General features: G+C 40.6%; 1 protein-coding gene across 2 annotated transcripts in view; it reads left to right on the forward strand.

Moving 5' to 3' along the window:
• Positions 1-17,355, forward strand: part of CABLES2 (Cdk5 and Abl enzyme substrate 2) — a 57,584-nt gene extending 40,229 nt beyond the window's left edge. Inside the window, exons 4-9 of one of the 2 annotated variants that reach the window (XM_089513655.1) lie at positions 6,986-7,118; positions 8,016-8,181; positions 12,219-12,322; positions 13,959-14,065; positions 15,103-15,307; positions 16,601-17,355. In XM_089513655.1, the coding sequence (XP_089369781.1) occupies positions 6,986-7,118; positions 8,016-8,181; positions 12,219-12,322; positions 13,959-14,065; positions 15,103-15,307; positions 16,601-16,741 (856 nt within the window). In that variant the 3' untranslated portion in view covers positions 16,742-17,355. The remainder of the gene's footprint in view (positions 1-6,985; positions 7,119-8,015; positions 8,182-12,218; positions 12,323-13,958; positions 14,066-15,102; positions 15,308-16,600) is intronic. The other variant, XM_089513656.1, reaches the window with a different exon arrangement.
• Positions 17,356-18,439: the final 1,084 nt, after the last annotated feature.

Consider the following 18,439-nt stretch of genomic DNA (forward strand, 5'->3'; position numbering starts at 1 on the left):
TGGGACTTACTCAAAGTCACCCAATGGGTTGTCATGGCTGAGCAGGGATTTGAACCCTGGTCTCTTGGAGTCCTAGCCCAGCACTTACACCACTGCTCCACACTGACTCTTCTCTCAGAGAAAGGCAATGACAAACCTCTGAATAAAACATGCCAAGAAAATCCCCCAGATAGGATTTCCTTAGGGTTGCCATAAGTTGGAAACTACTTGAAAGGCACACAACATACATGTTACAATACAACTACTAAAATGGCTTTAAGGTGCCTTCCTCACCCATGTTCTAACACATCAAACAGGGCTTAAACCTAAGTAAACACACACAGATTGCTGCCCAAAAGCCCTGTGGCCTGAGTGCTGGTAGAACATTAGCTCTACAGGTTAATGCAAATGTTAATGCAGTAGAACATTTTGAAATTTTAACATACACATATTTCTCAGTTAATGAAATAGATATGTTCCTAGGCATTATTTCTTTAACCAAAAATTTGATACTAGAAGCAGAAATAACATGGAAAGAATAGGAAAAGCTTCCTGCACTTAAAAAAGGAAGAGCATATTGCCATGTTTCACCAAACTTTTTATACAAAACTAACAATATGCACAGGTGAAATGAAAAAACCAGGTCAGGTAAGCCTTAAATAAGTAAACAAACCACTTGAAGGCTTCTTTCAAGATGCATCCAAAGGATGACTTTTTGTTTTGCCAGCATCCACTTTTCTTATGATTTCCATTGTGGTGGCCAAACGTACAGATGTATGATATTTTAATATGTTTGTGGTGGCTGGTGAATCAGGCATATCTTCTCTCACTTTTTCTCTTACTTTTTGGCTGAGTAAGGGATATTATAGGCAGCTTCTGTGTACCTTGTAAGCAGGCACACACAGGTACATTAGGATCAGCTAGAGAAGAATGCCATTCTTTCCCAGCACAGAGTTTATTTCATTGTTTACTGAAGACATGTTGCTGCAAACCAAGTCTGTGTTTCTCCTCTCCTTCACCATCCTCCCAGTATCCCCCAAAAAACTTTCGAAGGACAAGGTGAACAGGCATAAAAATACACTTTTTTGCTGGAGGCTTTGTTAACTGAGGTATGTTGTTGTTGTGTGCCTTTGAGTCATTTCCAGTTTATGGCCTAAGGCACAGGGTTTTCTGGGGATGAAAGTGTGTGACTTGCCCAAGGTGAACCAGTGGGTTTCCAGGGTTGAGTGAGGAATCAAACCCTGGTCTCCAGGGCTCTAGTCCAATGCTCAAACCACTAGATCAGTCTGGCAAAAAAGAAACAAAACTGTTATTGAGTGGTACTGAGAAGGAGAAAGTGAACAGCTGTACCTCAAATGTAAGGGCCCATTCACATTACAAAAAAAAATCGGTTCTGAAACCGATTCAATCACGTGAAGTTCCTACTCACCCCGAATCTCACACAAGCGAATCCGGGGCTTGCACACCCGTTCCGTGTTAAATGGCCCCTAGCGCGGTGTTTTTGAAATCGGCGCAAATACCGTTTCTTTTGGAAAACCCCGGGTCCTGGGAATGAGAACTTGGCCTCGATCACGATCGAGGCAAATTGAGGGAGGGATTTAGGTCAGAGGGTGGGCAAAGGGCAAGGCATTTCCTCCCCTCATCAGAGGGGAGGGGGAGGAGGAAAGAGTCCTGGGAAGAAGAGAGCAAGGGAAGGCATTCTTTAGGAGCCTCTTTTCCCTGCATCCCCTGCCCAAAGCCCTCTGTCGCTGGGCATTCCTTCCCTTGCAGGAGGAAAAAAATCAGGTCACGAACGGAGCTCATGTCAGGCAAACCCCCCCCCCCCCTTTTCAAATTAAAACAATTTTTTTTGAGCAAATATGCGCATTGAATACATTATGTTTGTATTCCAGAGGCAGATGGAGCTGGGCTTGCACTTTATATCCTTGGATCTCCTTGCCTTCTGCAGAGGGGGAAGCTACAAATGTTGCAAACAATCAATGTTACATTTTTAACAATTTTTTTGGAGCGAATATGCGCATGGTTTGTCTTCTTGAGCAGATACAGCAAGGGAAGCAAAGGGAAAGCTAATGTTGCTTTTAAAAGCATAAAAAAATGCATGGCAATCCCATCCTTTGCCTGGGACAGGGGCAGATCTGACCCAAAAGCCCACAGGTTTATAAAAAGAGAGAGAGAGAGAGGCATCTCTCTCCCTGCTTCAGCCGCTGAAACCCCTGTGCCTGGCTCTTTAAAAAGGGAGGACACTTTCCCCGATGCCCTGCAAACGTCACCATGACGATAGCTTGATTGGCAGCAGCCACCTCGCCAGCAGACACAGAATGCATTCGATTTCTAATTTGCAGGTCAAAATGCATTCGATTTCAAATTTGTAGTGGGCACTTGCTAACGGAGCGATTCGGGGGAGGGGCATCCGGATCAGCCCAGTTCCTTCCAGGTCTTTTAGACCAGTATGAATGGGGCCTAAGTAGTTATATATAAAGCCTTTTCTACTTAAGGACTCCGTGGGGTCCTAGAACGCAAGAAAACATGCTCTCTTCTTAACAGTTTAATAGTAAGAATGCATTCCACTAGGCTGTCTCTGGAAAAAATGCCCAAGGAGTCAAAACATGCTATTTAGAACAGAAGCTGAATTAGGACTGCATAAAGAGCACTCTGGGAGGAACGCAAGATAAAACGCTTTCTCCCCTTAGAAAAATAGAGGCAACTTAAGACAGTTGATCCTCCACCATGGTGCAGCAACAATAACAACAACAAATATCCCATCTAATATTAATAGAGAAACCACTGTGGTGTGGTGGTTGGATGTAGGTCTAGGTCTAGGACATGAGATCCAGGCACATAGCTGAGCCATAAAACTCAGTGCATGGGCTTGAGCCAATTAGCCTGACCTGCCTTGCAGGACTGTTGAGAGGGTAAAATGTAGAGGACAAAAGCCATATAAACCACATTGACCTCATTGAAGGAAAAGTGGGATATAAATGGAACAAATTTTAATAATGTTTTTAGCATCCTTTGTTCTTGTGTGCCATCAACTAGTTTTCCAACTTATGATAACCCTAAGGCTATCATGGGGTTTTCTAGGGCTGACAGGGTGATTTGCCCAAGGTGACCCAGTGGGTTTCAATCACTGAGTAGGAATTCAGACCCTGGTTTTCAGAGTTGTAGTCCCAACACTCAACCCACTACACCATATTGGCTCTCTTTGGACATTGTACTTGAGACATATCACAGCTAGAGTGGGGTCAAAATGTATGGAAATTCTCCCCAGTACAGATAATGCTAAGTGTAACACAGTGACTTATGCTAGTATTAAGTACATGGAGAGCAGCAGAAATTCACTTGTCAGGACCTCATGATACCTCACATCATTGAACACCTACTAGCTCATCTGTATGACACTTAAATCAGCCTTGCCAAAAGAAAAGAATTCTTTTTTTAAAAAAATCTCGTCACTCAATCTTCCTGCACATCGAATATTGAAGAAGGAAATGGATGTTTTCTAAGACAGAAATCCACATACAGATGTTCCTTCTATAAATAGAGTATGGGAAACTTCTTTCTGGCTTGATGGGAAAACTGCAAGGGGTCACCCAAAAGAGCTTGGCTTTGCTGAAAACGAAATAGATAATTAGAATTTAGGGGGTGGAGGGGTGGGTTTTGAAGCAGGGAGAGGTATCAGTGCTGTGAACAGTGACCTCTTGTTAGACATCCCAGATGACTGTGTAAATACAAATTCAGACCAGCTACTGATTAACCATTTGTGGAGGTGGATACATCTTGTATGTTTCATGTTTGGTTAGTTAAGATTTAGATCAGGTTGGGAAAGGGCTACATGTGGCCACAGGGCCATTTTGAGCCCCCATTCTTCTTGTTTTCAACTCATAATGTCCCCCACACCCTCTGGGGGCATGTGGCCAGTTTTGCAGCTGCTTTAGCCTATCTTCAAGCTGTCCCAGGAGAGAAATAGCTTGGTGTTTTTCAACTTTTCCATGAATGAACAGAATTAGAAGTGATTTGTGAAATTACAACGTTTGTTGATGTATTTATCAAAATATTTTCATCCCATCTTGTCTGATGATCTTAACATAGTGTTCTGTAGAATAAAATCAATTAAACTATAATATTTAAAAATTTAAAAAGTATATTGTGAGCATAAGTACAGTAACAAATAAATGAAATAAGAAGAAAAAGGGGGGGGGGGGGAGAAGGGAAAAAAACAGTAGTGGAAAAAAGTTCTACCCTAATAGCCTATATTCTATCCCCTACCTCCCCCCTACTTCCCATTAAAATGAGACTTTTTTCAATCCTCTAACCACCACTATATGTTCCAATTACACCTCCCTACAATGGATTATCCTCATTAATTTTTCATTATTTATATTTCATTATTTTTCTGTCCTGTAATACATAAAATCAATCTGAGACAATAAATAACAACAACCATTTAAAAGTCTAAAAATAGTCCATCACTTAAAACAAGGCAATTTAAAACCAGTTAAAACAATTTAAAATAATACTGGCCATAACAGTTGTGCAAATAGGATAAAATAATTATGCTGTGAAGGTTTTAATAAAAAGCCATATTTTGAATTAGTACTGGAACGACACTAATGTTAAGCACCAGTCAGGCCTTTGGTGGGGGGGGGGATATTCCGTAACAGGGGTACCACTGCAGAGCAGGACCTCTCCTATGTCCCTCCACAATGTATTGCCACCACTGGTGGGAGACAGCCGAGGCAATGGTTGGGTGGCTAGTACAAAAACAAATTACTAAGACCTCTAAAAGGATCACTTCAATCTGGGGGGAAAAGACAATAAGGGCAAATGAGATTCATAGAAATTGGAGTTGGAAGGGATCCCATGGACTATTAGCTCAATCCCCTGCCAGTGGAGGAATCTACTGTTAACTAAGGGTCCAAACAGACAGGCCAAAATAAAGCTGCTTCAGGTCACTTTGGAGGTATGTTGTTTAAATGACACACACTTCTTAAGAGGCCAGAAGCTGCACCAAAGCTGCGCTGCAGTCCTTAGGACTGGAGTGTGGCTTTCACATGCCTTCCGGCCTCCTAGGACGCATGCATCCTTTAAACAGCATACCTCCAAAGTGACCCAAAGCAGCTTTATTGTGGCTTGTCTGTTCAAGCCCTATATCTACTGTTAACTCATCCCTGAGAGAGGAAGCATTATATTCTCTATTTTAGAAAGTCAGCCTTAAGGTCACTGTAAGTCGGAAACAACAATAAAGTGGAAAAGACTCGACCACCTTTTGACAATAGTGCACTTCTTCCATCAGAAGATTTTTGATAATATTTAATGTAACCCACTGTAAAGTAATGCATGTTGTTGTTGTGTGCCTTCAAATTGTTTCTGGCTTACAGTGACACTAAGTCAAACCTATCATATTTTTTTAATGGGACCAAAAGTGTATGATATGCCCAAGGTAACCCAATGGGTTTCCATAGCCAACAGGGATTTGAACCTTGGTCTCCAGAGTTGTAGTCCAGTGCTCTAACCACTACACCATGCTGATTCTCTAATATGTGTGTATGCTGTCTGATTTAATATAAACAACTGGCATAAAAAATCCCAGCATCCAGTACACACTCATGGAATCTGAGCTGACAGTGATGGACCAAGAAAGGGATCAGGGGATTGTAGTGAATGGGTGGATGAAAATGTCAGCACAACATGCAGGGGCTGTTTAAAACACAAAAAAGAACATTCTGTGTTGGGCAGAATGATAGAATGAATAGAAAATAAATTTGCTGAGGTCATACTGCCCTTCGTCAAATTTGTGGTGTGGCTACACCTGAAATAGTCTGTTGGCTGTGGTCACTGCACTTTATTTATTTATTTATTTATTTATTTATTTATTTATTTATTATATAATATGCTAGCTTTCTCCTGGCATAGAACCCAAGATGGCCCGCAGCAGGTTAAAACAAAGTACAGCTAAAATGTTGTTGTACAAACATTAAAAACAATTGAACCCACAATTCTGTTAAAAGTACAAATTTAGAAACAGGTTAAAACACATGTTTAAAATTTTATTTAAATGATTAAAGCACAGTGTGCAGTCCATTAAAAGAACCTTCTGCCACATGGATTTAAGAGCTAAAGGACTGCCAGTAGAAAGAGGGCAAAGGTGGTGCCGACGGAATCTGTGGTGGGAGGGAGTTCCACAGCCTGAGAACAGACACTGAGAAGGCTCTCTTCTCACCAAACAGGCCTGTGATGAAAAGAGATATTGTAGAGCTGGAAAATGTATGGGAAAGGGGGCATTGTTGAGGTGTGCAGACCACACTGGGTGACACCTCAGGGAGCTATCAATGACAGTGTACCTTTATAAGAGATATAGCAATTGCTGGAGAATACAAACAAGCGTTGTGGCATGGACTTCCCACAGACAATTAGCTAGCTGTTTTGTGATCAAAATACAACTAGTTAGGTCTGTGGTCTAATCCAACATGGCTTTCTATGTCATTAAGAAACAGAAGGAAGTCACTTTCTTTTGTACATTTTCCCCCTTAAAGACCAAGAACAGAGTTCACAGATGTTTTTTCCTGCAAATGGATTCCCATTGCTCAATCCACATCTGTGTGTATTCTGCAGTGTTCATGCTTGCTGCTTTCTCCTTGGTCATCCCACTTCCACATTCAAAGTCTGTATTGTGCCCAGGTGACGTGCTCAAATGTTGTACCTTATCATGGGAATTGCTTATGGACTTGAGCATTGTGTGTGCAGATGTATGAATTATCTCTGAGTTACTTTTAAAAATAGGAAGAACTTTGGCTGTTGCTTACGTCTTCTCTGCTAGTTCACAGACCATTTTTGTTTTTTTAAATGGTCTTTTTAAAAAACTACACACAAAACTGTTTATGGGAGCAGAGAAGACATGGGAATTGCCCTTCTAATCTTGAAATGTGTATGGGTTTGTTTGTATTTAAAGGGGAAAAAAGACTGAGATGGTTTTGGCCAGGATTAGCAAAAACAGCTTTAATTTCAGTCTTGCCAATTCTGCCCTTAACAGTGAACTGAGGATAGAGGGGCAGAAACAAAGACATCCTTCTGGTGGTGTTTCAGTCTCTACTGAAATGGTGCTAGGAATGGAAGGTGTCGAGCTGGGAGCTGATGGCAAGGTAAGGACTTCCTAAATGTATCATAGTTCTCTACTAAGAATTTTGGAGACAGGATTTAATGTAGGTATATCATTCATAGTATTATTTGTCTTGCCATGATTATTGAGCAGATTATACTAATACTAATACCCTAAAGGCACCAGATCCTATTTTGGAACCTAAGCAGAGTCAGATCTAGTTAGCACTTGGATAGGAGACCGCCAACAAATACCAGGTACTGTAGGCTATATTTCAGAGGCTGAAACAGGCAAAAGCCTAACAAAACCCTGTGAAACTCATGGGGCAATAAATCAACAGGTGATTTGAAGGCACATAACACACAGTATCATGACCTTTGGGGAGGCTGGTGATTATTAACTTAAACAAAAAAGCCTAGTTCATAGAATCATAGAGTTGGAAGAAACCACAAGGGCCATCCAGTCCAATCCCCTGCCATGCAGAAAGGCACAATCACAGCACTCCCAGCAAATGGCCATCCAGCCTCTAGTTAAAAACTGCCAAAGAAGGTTATTCCACCACTCTCCAAGGCAGCATATCCCATTCTCTAACAGCTTTTACTATCAGGAAGTAATTTCTAATGTTGAAGTGGAATTTCTTTTCCATTTTGTTTTTACACTTTGTTTAGGTTGTAAATAGCAGTTGAGGTGGTTGCCTGTGGCAATGGCAGCAATACAACAGTTTCTTTCTTTGAAATGGTTCTGTTTCTCCCCAAACCACTGGCTTGGTTTTAAGACAAAGCAGTAAACCTTAGAAGTAGGATCTGTGCATATTTTTAAACTGTTGCTGTTCCATGAAGAACATAATTTTGAACATAAGAGGCTGGAGCATAGAAAACCATTTGCAAAAGCCATAAGAGAGACATTTTGGATAATGCTGATGGAACTGACTGTCTTGCAGGTTGTGTCTTATGCAAAGTTCTTGTATCCAACCAATGCTCTCGTTGGCCGCAAAAGTGAGGCCCATGGTGCTGTTTCTGTGTGCCGAGCTCCTGTTCCACGGGGGGCTGGCAGTTTGAGATACAAAACTCCAGTGGCCAAAACGATACCTTCCACAGCAGATATTGGTAAGCATTACATTTTGATATCTTACTGCCTTTCTGCATTATATTATTTTAAAGCAAAACAAATGCTGTTTGGTTGATACTTTAGTGGGGGCAGTGGCTTTGGCTAAAAATGCATAGATTAAATATAGGAATTCAAATTGTACCATTAAATAAGAATCAGTGAAGGCTGGTGACTCCCACATCAGTGGAGTGGTGAATCTGCTCTAGGATTTAGTCCAAACTTTAAATGTGTTATGCAGTTTAATGAACCCATTTGGGAGATAGAGTGGAATGTGTTGGATAATTCCTTTATAGTTCAGCCTGAAACCTAGAGCAAATTTACTGTGCTACCAACATTGGAGCCATCAGCCTCCAGTGATGTTTGCTTTAGACATCAGGAGTGTTCAGGAAGTTCACTCCTGGTGCCCCCCCCCCCCACCAACAACAAAATTCAATATACACAAAGAACTAAAAGTTTGATACTAAAATTACAGAAGGAAACCCAAGGAGACTAAATCAAAGTGGCAGCAGAGAAATACATGTTTTATCAGCACACTGATACACCAATAAAGGGGACCAATTGGGCCTCCCAGAGCAGGGTGTTCCACCGCCTGGGCACTGCAACCAAGAAGCCCCTGTTCATTGTTTCAGTCATTGGATCTCCAGCAACCATTGTAATGAGTGAGCAGGCTGATATGGAAGAAGTCAAATAGCCTGATCTCAACCCATTTAGGCTTTCATAGGCACTGACCAGCACTTTGTATCACTCTTGGAAACTGGTGGCTAATGCAGATTAAACAATATTGGAGCCATGTGCTCTGAAAAGCTGGCCCTAAACCCAACCATTTTCTGCTGCATTTTATTAGATAGGGTGACTGTAATGGCCCATGAATATTAGCCATAGTGCAGCGATAAGAGGGTTGCAGAGAACTGAAGGCACACAGCTGTGCCCTGACATAAACAATTTTTCATGCTCCATCTCCTCAAACTTTTACCAAGAACTAAGCACGTTTTTTTCATTTAATGAATTTCCCCCCACATTTTCACTGTCAAAGAATAGCTATAATGACATCCATTTTTATCCATCTATAAGGAATAGAAACATGCATGTTGTGTGTATACACCTATGCATATAGACACACACATACAAAGATGAGACTCAGAAGTATATCTCTTCCCAATTTCCAGTTTCAATAAATTAGACTGCATTCAGAATTATATTTATGCCTCTTTAATGCTGCCATTTTTTGTCAGATTTCTTTGTGGTTATGTGAGACATTGTGTCCTATAAAATGCTTAGATTCAATAACACTGTACACTGAAATGTCAGGACTGTCTAAATATAGAAAAGAACTCTTTCTTTAAGCTTTATAACTGTGACAAATCAAAGGATAAAGACAAGGCATTTTCTGAAAATCAAGACAGTGACTTAAAAAGCAAAAACTTGTAGGAATCTGGGCAAAGTTACTGAGTTGTTTACGGCTCACATTTAAGGACTCTTGTCCAACCAGAGTTGACCTTTTGCAAATTTTTAATGAGCTATTCTGTATTCTAATTCCTGAACACACACCCCTTTAAAAATTGAACCAGGAAGTTAGTTTCTCTTAAGATGCAGAGCCTATGTAAAAACAAGTGGGATCTGCGACAGACTGTTCCACTATGGGAGGGGTAGGCAACCTGCGGCCCGCGGGCCGGATGCGGCCCGACAAGGCCTTAGGACCGGCCCCAGCCCGGTCCTGCCGCCGATTGCCGCTGGAGCCTTTGGCCTCTCGCGTGAGGGCGGGGGCCTTTAGCCTATCAGGAGGAGGCGGGCAAGGGGGGGCAAGCAGCAGGCAAGGGGGGCAATTGTCTATAGAAGCCTCCAAAACATGCATTTATATTAACATTTTTTAAAAAATCAGCAAATTTTTTGCGTGTCCTCCATTTTTTTTTTAAAAAAAAAAGTGTCCTCCATTTGAAATGTTTGTCCTACATTTGTCCCGGTTTATTTATTTATTTTAAAAAATTATTTACTTATTTATTTTTTGGCTTCGGCCCCCCAGTTGTCTGAGGGACAGCAACCCGGCCCCCAGCTCAAAAAGGTTGCCTACTCCTGCACTATGGAGTGATCCTGCTTAAGGATCCAGTCAACTGTGCCTTCTTTCATGATACTACATTCCATCCTTACTTTGGTTTTCCTCCCTGTCCTTCACCAATTCTAGTAGACGATATTCTGTAACTACTAACAATCCTCATGGACCTGGAGGAAGGAAGTTTTCTACCCTGCTATGTTGTTTTCTAAATATTTTTTATTCTTATTCCAATCTTGGCATTTTCCTGAGTCAGCTGATACTTCCCTCTTGCACATGGATGTTTTGGCTTTACAGAGATCTGCCCTTAAAGAACAAATTTGCTATTCCTATGTTGTATAACACCAACATATTTAGTACACTTGCTGGCCTGAGGCTTACATTTTAATAATAATATCTATCATCCAGGGTTCTGTAAGGTCAGCTATGATGTTGGCATGCAAGAGTGCATTTTACTTATTTTTCTTTTGGGCATCAGAGAATCTAAATATAGAAAGTTTATTATTCCTCATAGAGGTGAAGCCAAATAGAAACCTCCTTCAATTCCAAATTAAGTTGTACAGCTGATGAGGTTTTGGTCTACAGCTTCTGTCACTGTTAGCCAGAGTAGACATTTGTGAGAGATAATAAATAAAAGAATTATCTAAGAGAACTGAATATTTTTAGCTTGAAGAAGAGAAGACAGAGGTGACATGATAGCTGTCTTTAAATATCTGAAGGGATGTCATGTAGAAGATCCAGCTTGTTTTCTGCCACTTCAGAGACTAGAATACAAACCAATGTATTCAAACTACAAGAAAAGAGATTTTACATTTTCTGTAGGAACTTTTCCACAATGGAATAGAATACCTCAAGATAGTGGTGGGTGGACTCGCCTACTTTGGAGATCATTAAACAGAGATTGGATGGACATATTTTATGCATTCTGCAGTTGCTTGTTCTTGCATGCCAGGGGGTTGGACTAGATTACTCTGTGGCTCCTTATCTTTTTATTTCAAAAATCTGCAATGCACTGTCTTTTTCAGTTAAGCATCACCCCTTGGGCATGTAGCTTGCAAGAACTTGCTCAACCTAAGAAGGGGGTCCTGACAGAAGTTATCCACCTCTATTCTGTAATACAAAGTTGACATTACACTGACTGCAAGCCCCATAGCTTGAACATCAGCTACCACCACCCTCTTTATATCAGTATAGTGAAGTATTCTGAGCATTGGACTACGACTGTGGAGACCAAGGTTCAAGTCCCTGCTCAGCCATGGAGACCCAGTGGTGAGCAAGTCATATTCTCTCAGCCTCAGGGGAAAGGCAAAGGCAAACCTTCTCTGAATAAATCTTGCCAAGAAACCCCATGATAGATTTGTCTTAGGGTTTCTATCATTTGGAAATGACTTGAAGGCACACAGCAACAATAAAAATAAGCAAATTTTCTGTTTAAGGAGTAATGCCCAGTAAACTACTTTATTAATTGGGGTATAGCTAAACATGTTGGACAATGTGGGACCTTCTATTGCCAGTCTCCCAGCTTTATCTTTATATTACATCCTGGAATTTAATCTATAAGTACTGGGGGGAGCAGTATCTTTTAAAAAACAAAAACCATTGCTATTGGAAACAACTTGAAGGTACACTGTGATTATTATTATACCTTGAGAAATTTCATGTTAAACAAAAGCTGATCTTACATTGCTGTCTTTATTTTGTTCTAATTGTAAGAACATCGGAAGCTGCTTAAAACCAAATTATGACACCTCTCTGTCTAGCTCAGCTTTGTTTCTCCTGAGTAGCATCACTACTGCAATGTTTCAGAAGAAAGTCTTTCCCTGCACTACTTAAAGATGCCAGACAGTGAACCCTTGACTTTGGGCTGCAGAGTTATACCACTGCTGAGCTACACATTCAAAACTTAAGTTTCTGAGATGTTTGATTGTTTGTTTCTTAAACTTTTCTTCAGTACACCATTAAGCTGCTATTTCTTTTTTCGGTTTCCAGGAAATGATGTTGGAGAGTTAATAGAATACAATCCCAATCTCCTTGATGATCCTCAGTGGCCCTGTGGGAAGCACAAGCGTGTCCTCATCTTTGCATCATACATGGTAAGGCACTGAAACACTGCAAATCTGTAGCAGCTATGGCCAGGTGTCCAAAGTAATTAACTAACATGCCACAAAAGGTCAATCTGTGGCAAGTAGGGTCAGTAGGAGATGGTTTGTCACATTTGTAGAGGACCTGGTAATTTTATTTATTTATTTATTTATTGTATTTATACCCCGCCCTTCAGCCCTAAAGGCTATCAGAGTGGCTTACAATTATTACTTTTAATTAGACGGTTCCCTGCCCTCAGGCTTACAATCTAAAAGAGTAATTAAAAGAGAGTGAATTTTTAGTGAAAACTCTGTGCCCCAGTGGTGGTACATGTACCTTGAATAAGAACCACTGCCTTACATGATGGTCATAAGGATGATTGATAATCTAATTTGACACAACTTTAACTGCCATGGCTCAGTGATTTGAAATTCTGGGAACTGTAGTTTGTTGTGGCCCCTGAGCTCTCAACAGATAAATGTCTCACAAAACTACAGTCCCCAGAATTCAATAACACTGAGCCATCATGGTTAAATTGCTGTCAAACTCAATTATTTCTGCAGTGTGGATGCAGCCATACTGAACTAAACACTCCTTTAGCCTTAGCCAGCAAGGAAGTCCTAGTGAACTCAGGTTCAAATCCTCAGTTCCAGTTAATCTGTTATACTGGCACCAAGCAAACTATTTCTTCACCACATCAGTATCTTGCAGGGTGGTGAAAGAAGTATATGCTTGTGTTGCCCAGGATTTACTTGGGGGAAAAGTCAGAGAACCTGCAAAAGATTATAGTCTTGTACAGTACTGAAGTGCCAACTATTACAGGATTAAGAGATTATGAAAGAGCTTTGAAAACCTTCTGTCCTCAAAGAGATTAAAGTTTTCTCATCTAGGATTCTACTGTGATGGCCTAGATACAGGAGCACTTGGCTGTAATCCTGTACAAGGGCAAATGATGGTTAATAGTGGAAACTTAGTATAACATGATACCAGCTAAGGCCATCATGCTCTCAAGTTGCCTTTAACCGGGGCATAAGAGAAACCCAGCTTTGAACTCAGCTGGGATCACTGCATTTCAGTCTAGTAATATATTCACCTCTAAAGTACCACCATGGTAGACAAAATTAATACTCATTGCCAAAACCAGGTATATAGATCCTTGCTCACAAAGTGATGGAATCAGAATTCTTAGAAGCCTTGGAAATGGTTAGCAAGGAGATGTGGGCTACTGTTATTGGCAACCATGTTTTACCTCCTTAGATCTGCTTTGATTCTTAATGTGGATTAGTTTCCCATGAAGATATGCAGACTGAGAATGGTATAGTGGATAGAGTGGGCCTGGAACCTGGAAAACCAAGGTTCAGGTTTCCAGTTAGCATAAATAAAAAACTCATTAGGTGATCTTGGGGCAACCTTTTCTCTCAGCCTGACCTATCTTATAGGAGTTGTTGTGGGAAGGAGGAGAGCCATACACACTGCCTTTAAACTCTCACAGGAGCAGAAACATGATAGAAATGAAGCAACCTACTCATCTTCTTCTTCTTCTGTTGTTATTATTATTGATCTGTTGGACTCTCAGTCAACTTTCTCTTTCTCCCAATAAAGTCAGTTTAAAGATCCATAAATAAATGTTGTTCTTTTTTATTTCAGACCACCGTAATAGAATATGTGAAACCCTCAGACCTTAAAAAGGATATGAATGAAACCTTTAAGGAGAAGTTTCCTCATATCAAGCTCACATTGAGCAAAATCAGAAGGTAAGAAAAGACTGAGCTGCTGAAGAGAAAAGGGAGGATGGATCATTGTTGTTGTTATTAGTAGTAGTATTAGTATTTTTGTATATCCTGCCTTTCTCCCAATATAAGCCACTCCAGAAGAGGTTTCTTTCCTCCTAAACTTATTCACAGTGCTTATATCACTAGGGGGAGAGGGTGGCAAGATTTGTTCAGAAGGAGTTTCCCTTTGCTTTCCTCTGAGGCTGAGAGAATGTGACTTGCCCGAGGTCACCCAGTGGGTTTCCATGGCCATGCAGGGATTTGAACCCTGGTCTCCAGAATCCTAATCCAGTGTTCAAACCACTACACCTCCTATACCCTGCTCATTTAAGGGCTGCATTCTTCATTCTTCAAACCCGGAGAAGTCATACATAAAGCAGAGCTATCTGTTGAGCCACCCAGTGCTTACAGACCACTAAGAACCCACACTCGCTCATTTAATTGCATTTTAATGTACACTTTTTGTATGTTTTTAGCTGTGTTGTGTGTTTTGTTTAACTCTAAGCCTCCTTGAGTCCCAGTTTTGTTGTTGCATATAAATATTTTGTTGTTGTTCCTTCAAGTCGTTTCCTTTTTATGACTGGGACAGAACTTCTGGGGCTGATAGTGTGCGACTCATTCAAGATCACCCAGTGGGTTTCCATGGCTGAGTAGAAAATTGAACCCTGATTGCCAGAGTCATCCAATGCTCAAACCACTACACCACACTGGCTCTATAAAAAATAAATGCTTGTTGATGATGATGTTGTTGATGATGATGATTAGGGACAGTTGGTTCCCCATGATAAAAGAGGAATAGGATGATTCTAAAAACACATCTTCTTGCTCCTCATCAAGTTCAAATGCCATCTCCTTGCAGGCATGCTAAAATCAGCCTATTCCAAAGAGAGTTTCTTTATTACCATCTGAAAAGGAACAAGAATGAGAGCACACAGGATTTAGGTGCATGTTTTCTGGACAAAAAACAATCTTCCTTTTAAAAATAAAAGGTTTCCTTTTCTCTTTCCTTCCCCTTGCAGTTTAAAGAGAGAGATGCGGAATCTGAGTATGGAATGCAACCTAGAGCCAGTAACTGTGTCCATGGCTTATGTTTACTTTGAGAAGCTTGTCCTCCAAGGCAAGCTCAACAAACAGAACCGAAAACTGTGTGCTGGTGCTTGTGTGCTGCTCGCAGCCAAGATTAGCAGTGATCTCAAGAAACATGAAGTCAAACATCTTATTGATGTAAGTAAAGCTAGGGTAACTTGCAAGAGTGTCCACACAGACCTCTGTAAAGGTTGAAGTACTCAGATATTTTCCTTGAAGCCTTTGCATAACATTTTCTGTAGATCTGCTTATAGTTTTGAATGGAAACATGTCCTAGATTGCTGACCAAAATACAGGAGGGCTCTTTACTTGGCCTAAAAGGGATGGATGGAAGGGGGAGTGGGGGGAGAGAGAGATGGCAGCACCTTGAAGACTAATTGATTTTTATTTTTGCATGAGCTTTTGTGGATGTAAACCCACTTCTTTGGATGCAGTACTGAGTGGTATTAAGGCCTCAGGCATACATTTGATTTAAACATGTTTCTGTCTTCTATATTTCAAAGGAAAGGAAGTGTCTTACCTCTTAGTTTCTCGCATCTACCAGTGTGAGGCAGAGTGCTTCCTTTCATTTGAACTACAGAAGACCAAAACATCTTTTAAAATGATCATTTGTTGTTGTGTGCCTTCAAGTTACTTATGGTGATTCTAACATTCATAGGTTTTTCTTTGCAAGATTTGTTCAGAGGAGGTTTGTCATTACCTTCCTCTGAGGCTGAGAGAGTGTGCCTTGCCCAAAGCCACCCAGAGATTCATGGCCAAGCAAAAATTCAAACCCTAGTCTCCTGGAGTCCTAGTCCAACACTAAGACTGATCAGTACACCACATTTTCTCTGATCAAATGACTATATATGACCACAAAGAACAGTCAAACAGAACTGTAACTTGGTGTCCTTGGTCATTACCAAAGCAACTCAAACACTCAGGGTATAGCTCCAGTAAATCTGTCCTTCAGCAGATCTTTTTATTTAAACACATCTGTTGTTATGTTGGCTAACCCTCCACTAGCGGCAAGCAGTTCCTTTTCTACTTTTTTTTTTTTTTTAATCTGGGAGGCATGGCTTTCTAGTGATTTTTATGCAACCGAATTTTGTGCAATTGCACCAAATTGCAATAGGGCCTATTTCCAAACAAATGTGTGTGTAGAACTGCAACCTCTTATTACTACTCTCCTTGAGTTCCAACGGCTTTGAGTGAGTTCTTATCTGCTCACCAAGTACTTGCTAAGCAGCCTTTGCTCTCTTTATCAGAACTGCACAGGACTCTTGTTGCTTAAGAATTTAGAGCAAGGATAGCATAAGGGATGCTGTTGTGTCCACATCATGCTGGGAAGCAGATAGTATGGCCAAACTCCTATTTGTCAAGCCATTCTAAACATGGATCATATGGTAACATGGTAACCAATTCTTCTCCTCTTTTTCCTACCCTTTGTAGAAATTAGAAGAGAGATTCAGATTCAACAGACGAGATCTCATTGCATTTGAATTTACTGTACTTGTGGCTTTGGAACTAGCCCTTTACCTTCCTGACAACCAAGTCTTACCTCACTTTCGACGTCTCACACAGCAATCCTAGCCAAAACTGCTTTCTAACAAAGTGCCAGTACTTGGATCCTGAACTTCATGGTTGGCGATCAGCATTCTCTGTGCCACAATATTGAACATTATTATTACACCTGGGATCCTTACGGAGCTAACAGGGTGGAGTGAGCAAAACAGATTCCAGGTGTCAGATATGAAATGCTGATTTGGACATTTAAGCACAAATGATCTGCAACTAATTGCCACTAGAAGCTGCTGGGTCTTACATTATGTACGTGGTGTTTTTTGAAAAACACAGAAATGGTCCGATCTCTCCAGGCATTGCTCTTTTGTCACTTCCATAAACTTATCATTCTCTTTTTCCACTTTCTTGAATGTAAAAGAGAATCGTCTCCATTCCAAAATGTGGTATGCTTCAAATCATATTGCTGAGAATAACATGTATTATAGGGGGGAAGATGTGCCTAATGCTGGGCTGGGCTGGGACCAGTTTATCTCTCTCTCTCTCTCTCTCTCTCTCTCTCTCTCTCTCTCTCCATCTCTTATTAAGTTATATGACGAATTCTGAATTTAAACAGCAGTGTATTATTTTGCCTTCCTTTACTTTGTGCTGTAAAGAAAACAGTTCAAGAGCAATATTCTGCTCAGTCCTGGGGGGCGGGGGGGGGGGTTTGCTTTCCTTTTTAAAACTGAAACATGTCTCTCAAATGTTGCACTTGTTGAACAAGGCAGCTATAACAAAAACAATTCTCATTTTAACACTGTCCTTCAGAGAATGACTGAAGGTTGTTTGATTTACATTGGTAATTTCGTTTTCTAGTTCCCAGAGCTGACGTCTTTCTGTCCTTGCTTATTGCACACTGAAACCAATAACTGCTTTATTTATAACAATGTTTTTCATGTATTGTCTTTCCTGTATGCTCTTGACATATAAATGTCTCTGCCAGTACAGTTGCTGTTATCTAAATTAAGCCAATGAAACTGAGCATGTGTGACTTACATAATACTCCTTTCTCCCCCTTATAATTTGGTTCTTCCAAGTTGATTTCCACTGTGATGATCCACATGAACCTGACTTCATTGCACATTAAATCGCCACCCTCGAAAGAGGTAATTGTCCAGCTGCGTGGTGGTATACAGAAGATTCAAGTTCTACCATAGTTAGCCAAATATTTTGGCCTAAGCATCCAGATGTTATGAACTGCATATCTTTTTGAACTTGTAGCAGAAGAATCAGTAGCTGGCGGGTTTCTTTTATGAGCAATATTGTGATACAAGTCAAAGTATTTATGTGTGTGAGTCTGTGTAATATTTATTAGTCAACAAGATTAATATTTGCGTGTTGTGGTTGAGAAATTAATACTCCTGACTTTTTTACTGTGACATTGGCCAGTTCTAAACATCATGCAGAATGAGATATTAGAGTAAGGCACAGGACTGTGGATTGCACCACTACAGATAAAAGAGGATAGTTTTTCATTTCGCCACTCCTTCACTCCATTGCATAGTGATCCAAGCACACTAGAAGGGCTTGGATGAACCAGTTTCCCTGATGTACTCTTTTACTGTATGCATGTGCTTTATATAAAATGCCATACAAAAAAAATACAAACCCCTGTGCAAGTCTAAAGTGGTGCAGTTCACAATTCCTGACTGTCTAAACCCTTATATTAGCTCTTAGAAACCAGGTCTCTTGCTAAAACAAAGAGGGCTATATGCTTTCCAGTACCTA

This window comes from Sceloporus occidentalis, unplaced genomic scaffold (genome assembly GCF_023333645.1).
Source record: "Sceloporus occidentalis isolate IW3139 unplaced genomic scaffold, rSceOcc1.0.p SCAF_3, whole genome shotgun sequence".
NCBI classification, from domain to species: domain Eukaryota; kingdom Metazoa; phylum Chordata; class Lepidosauria; order Squamata; family Phrynosomatidae; genus Sceloporus; species Sceloporus occidentalis.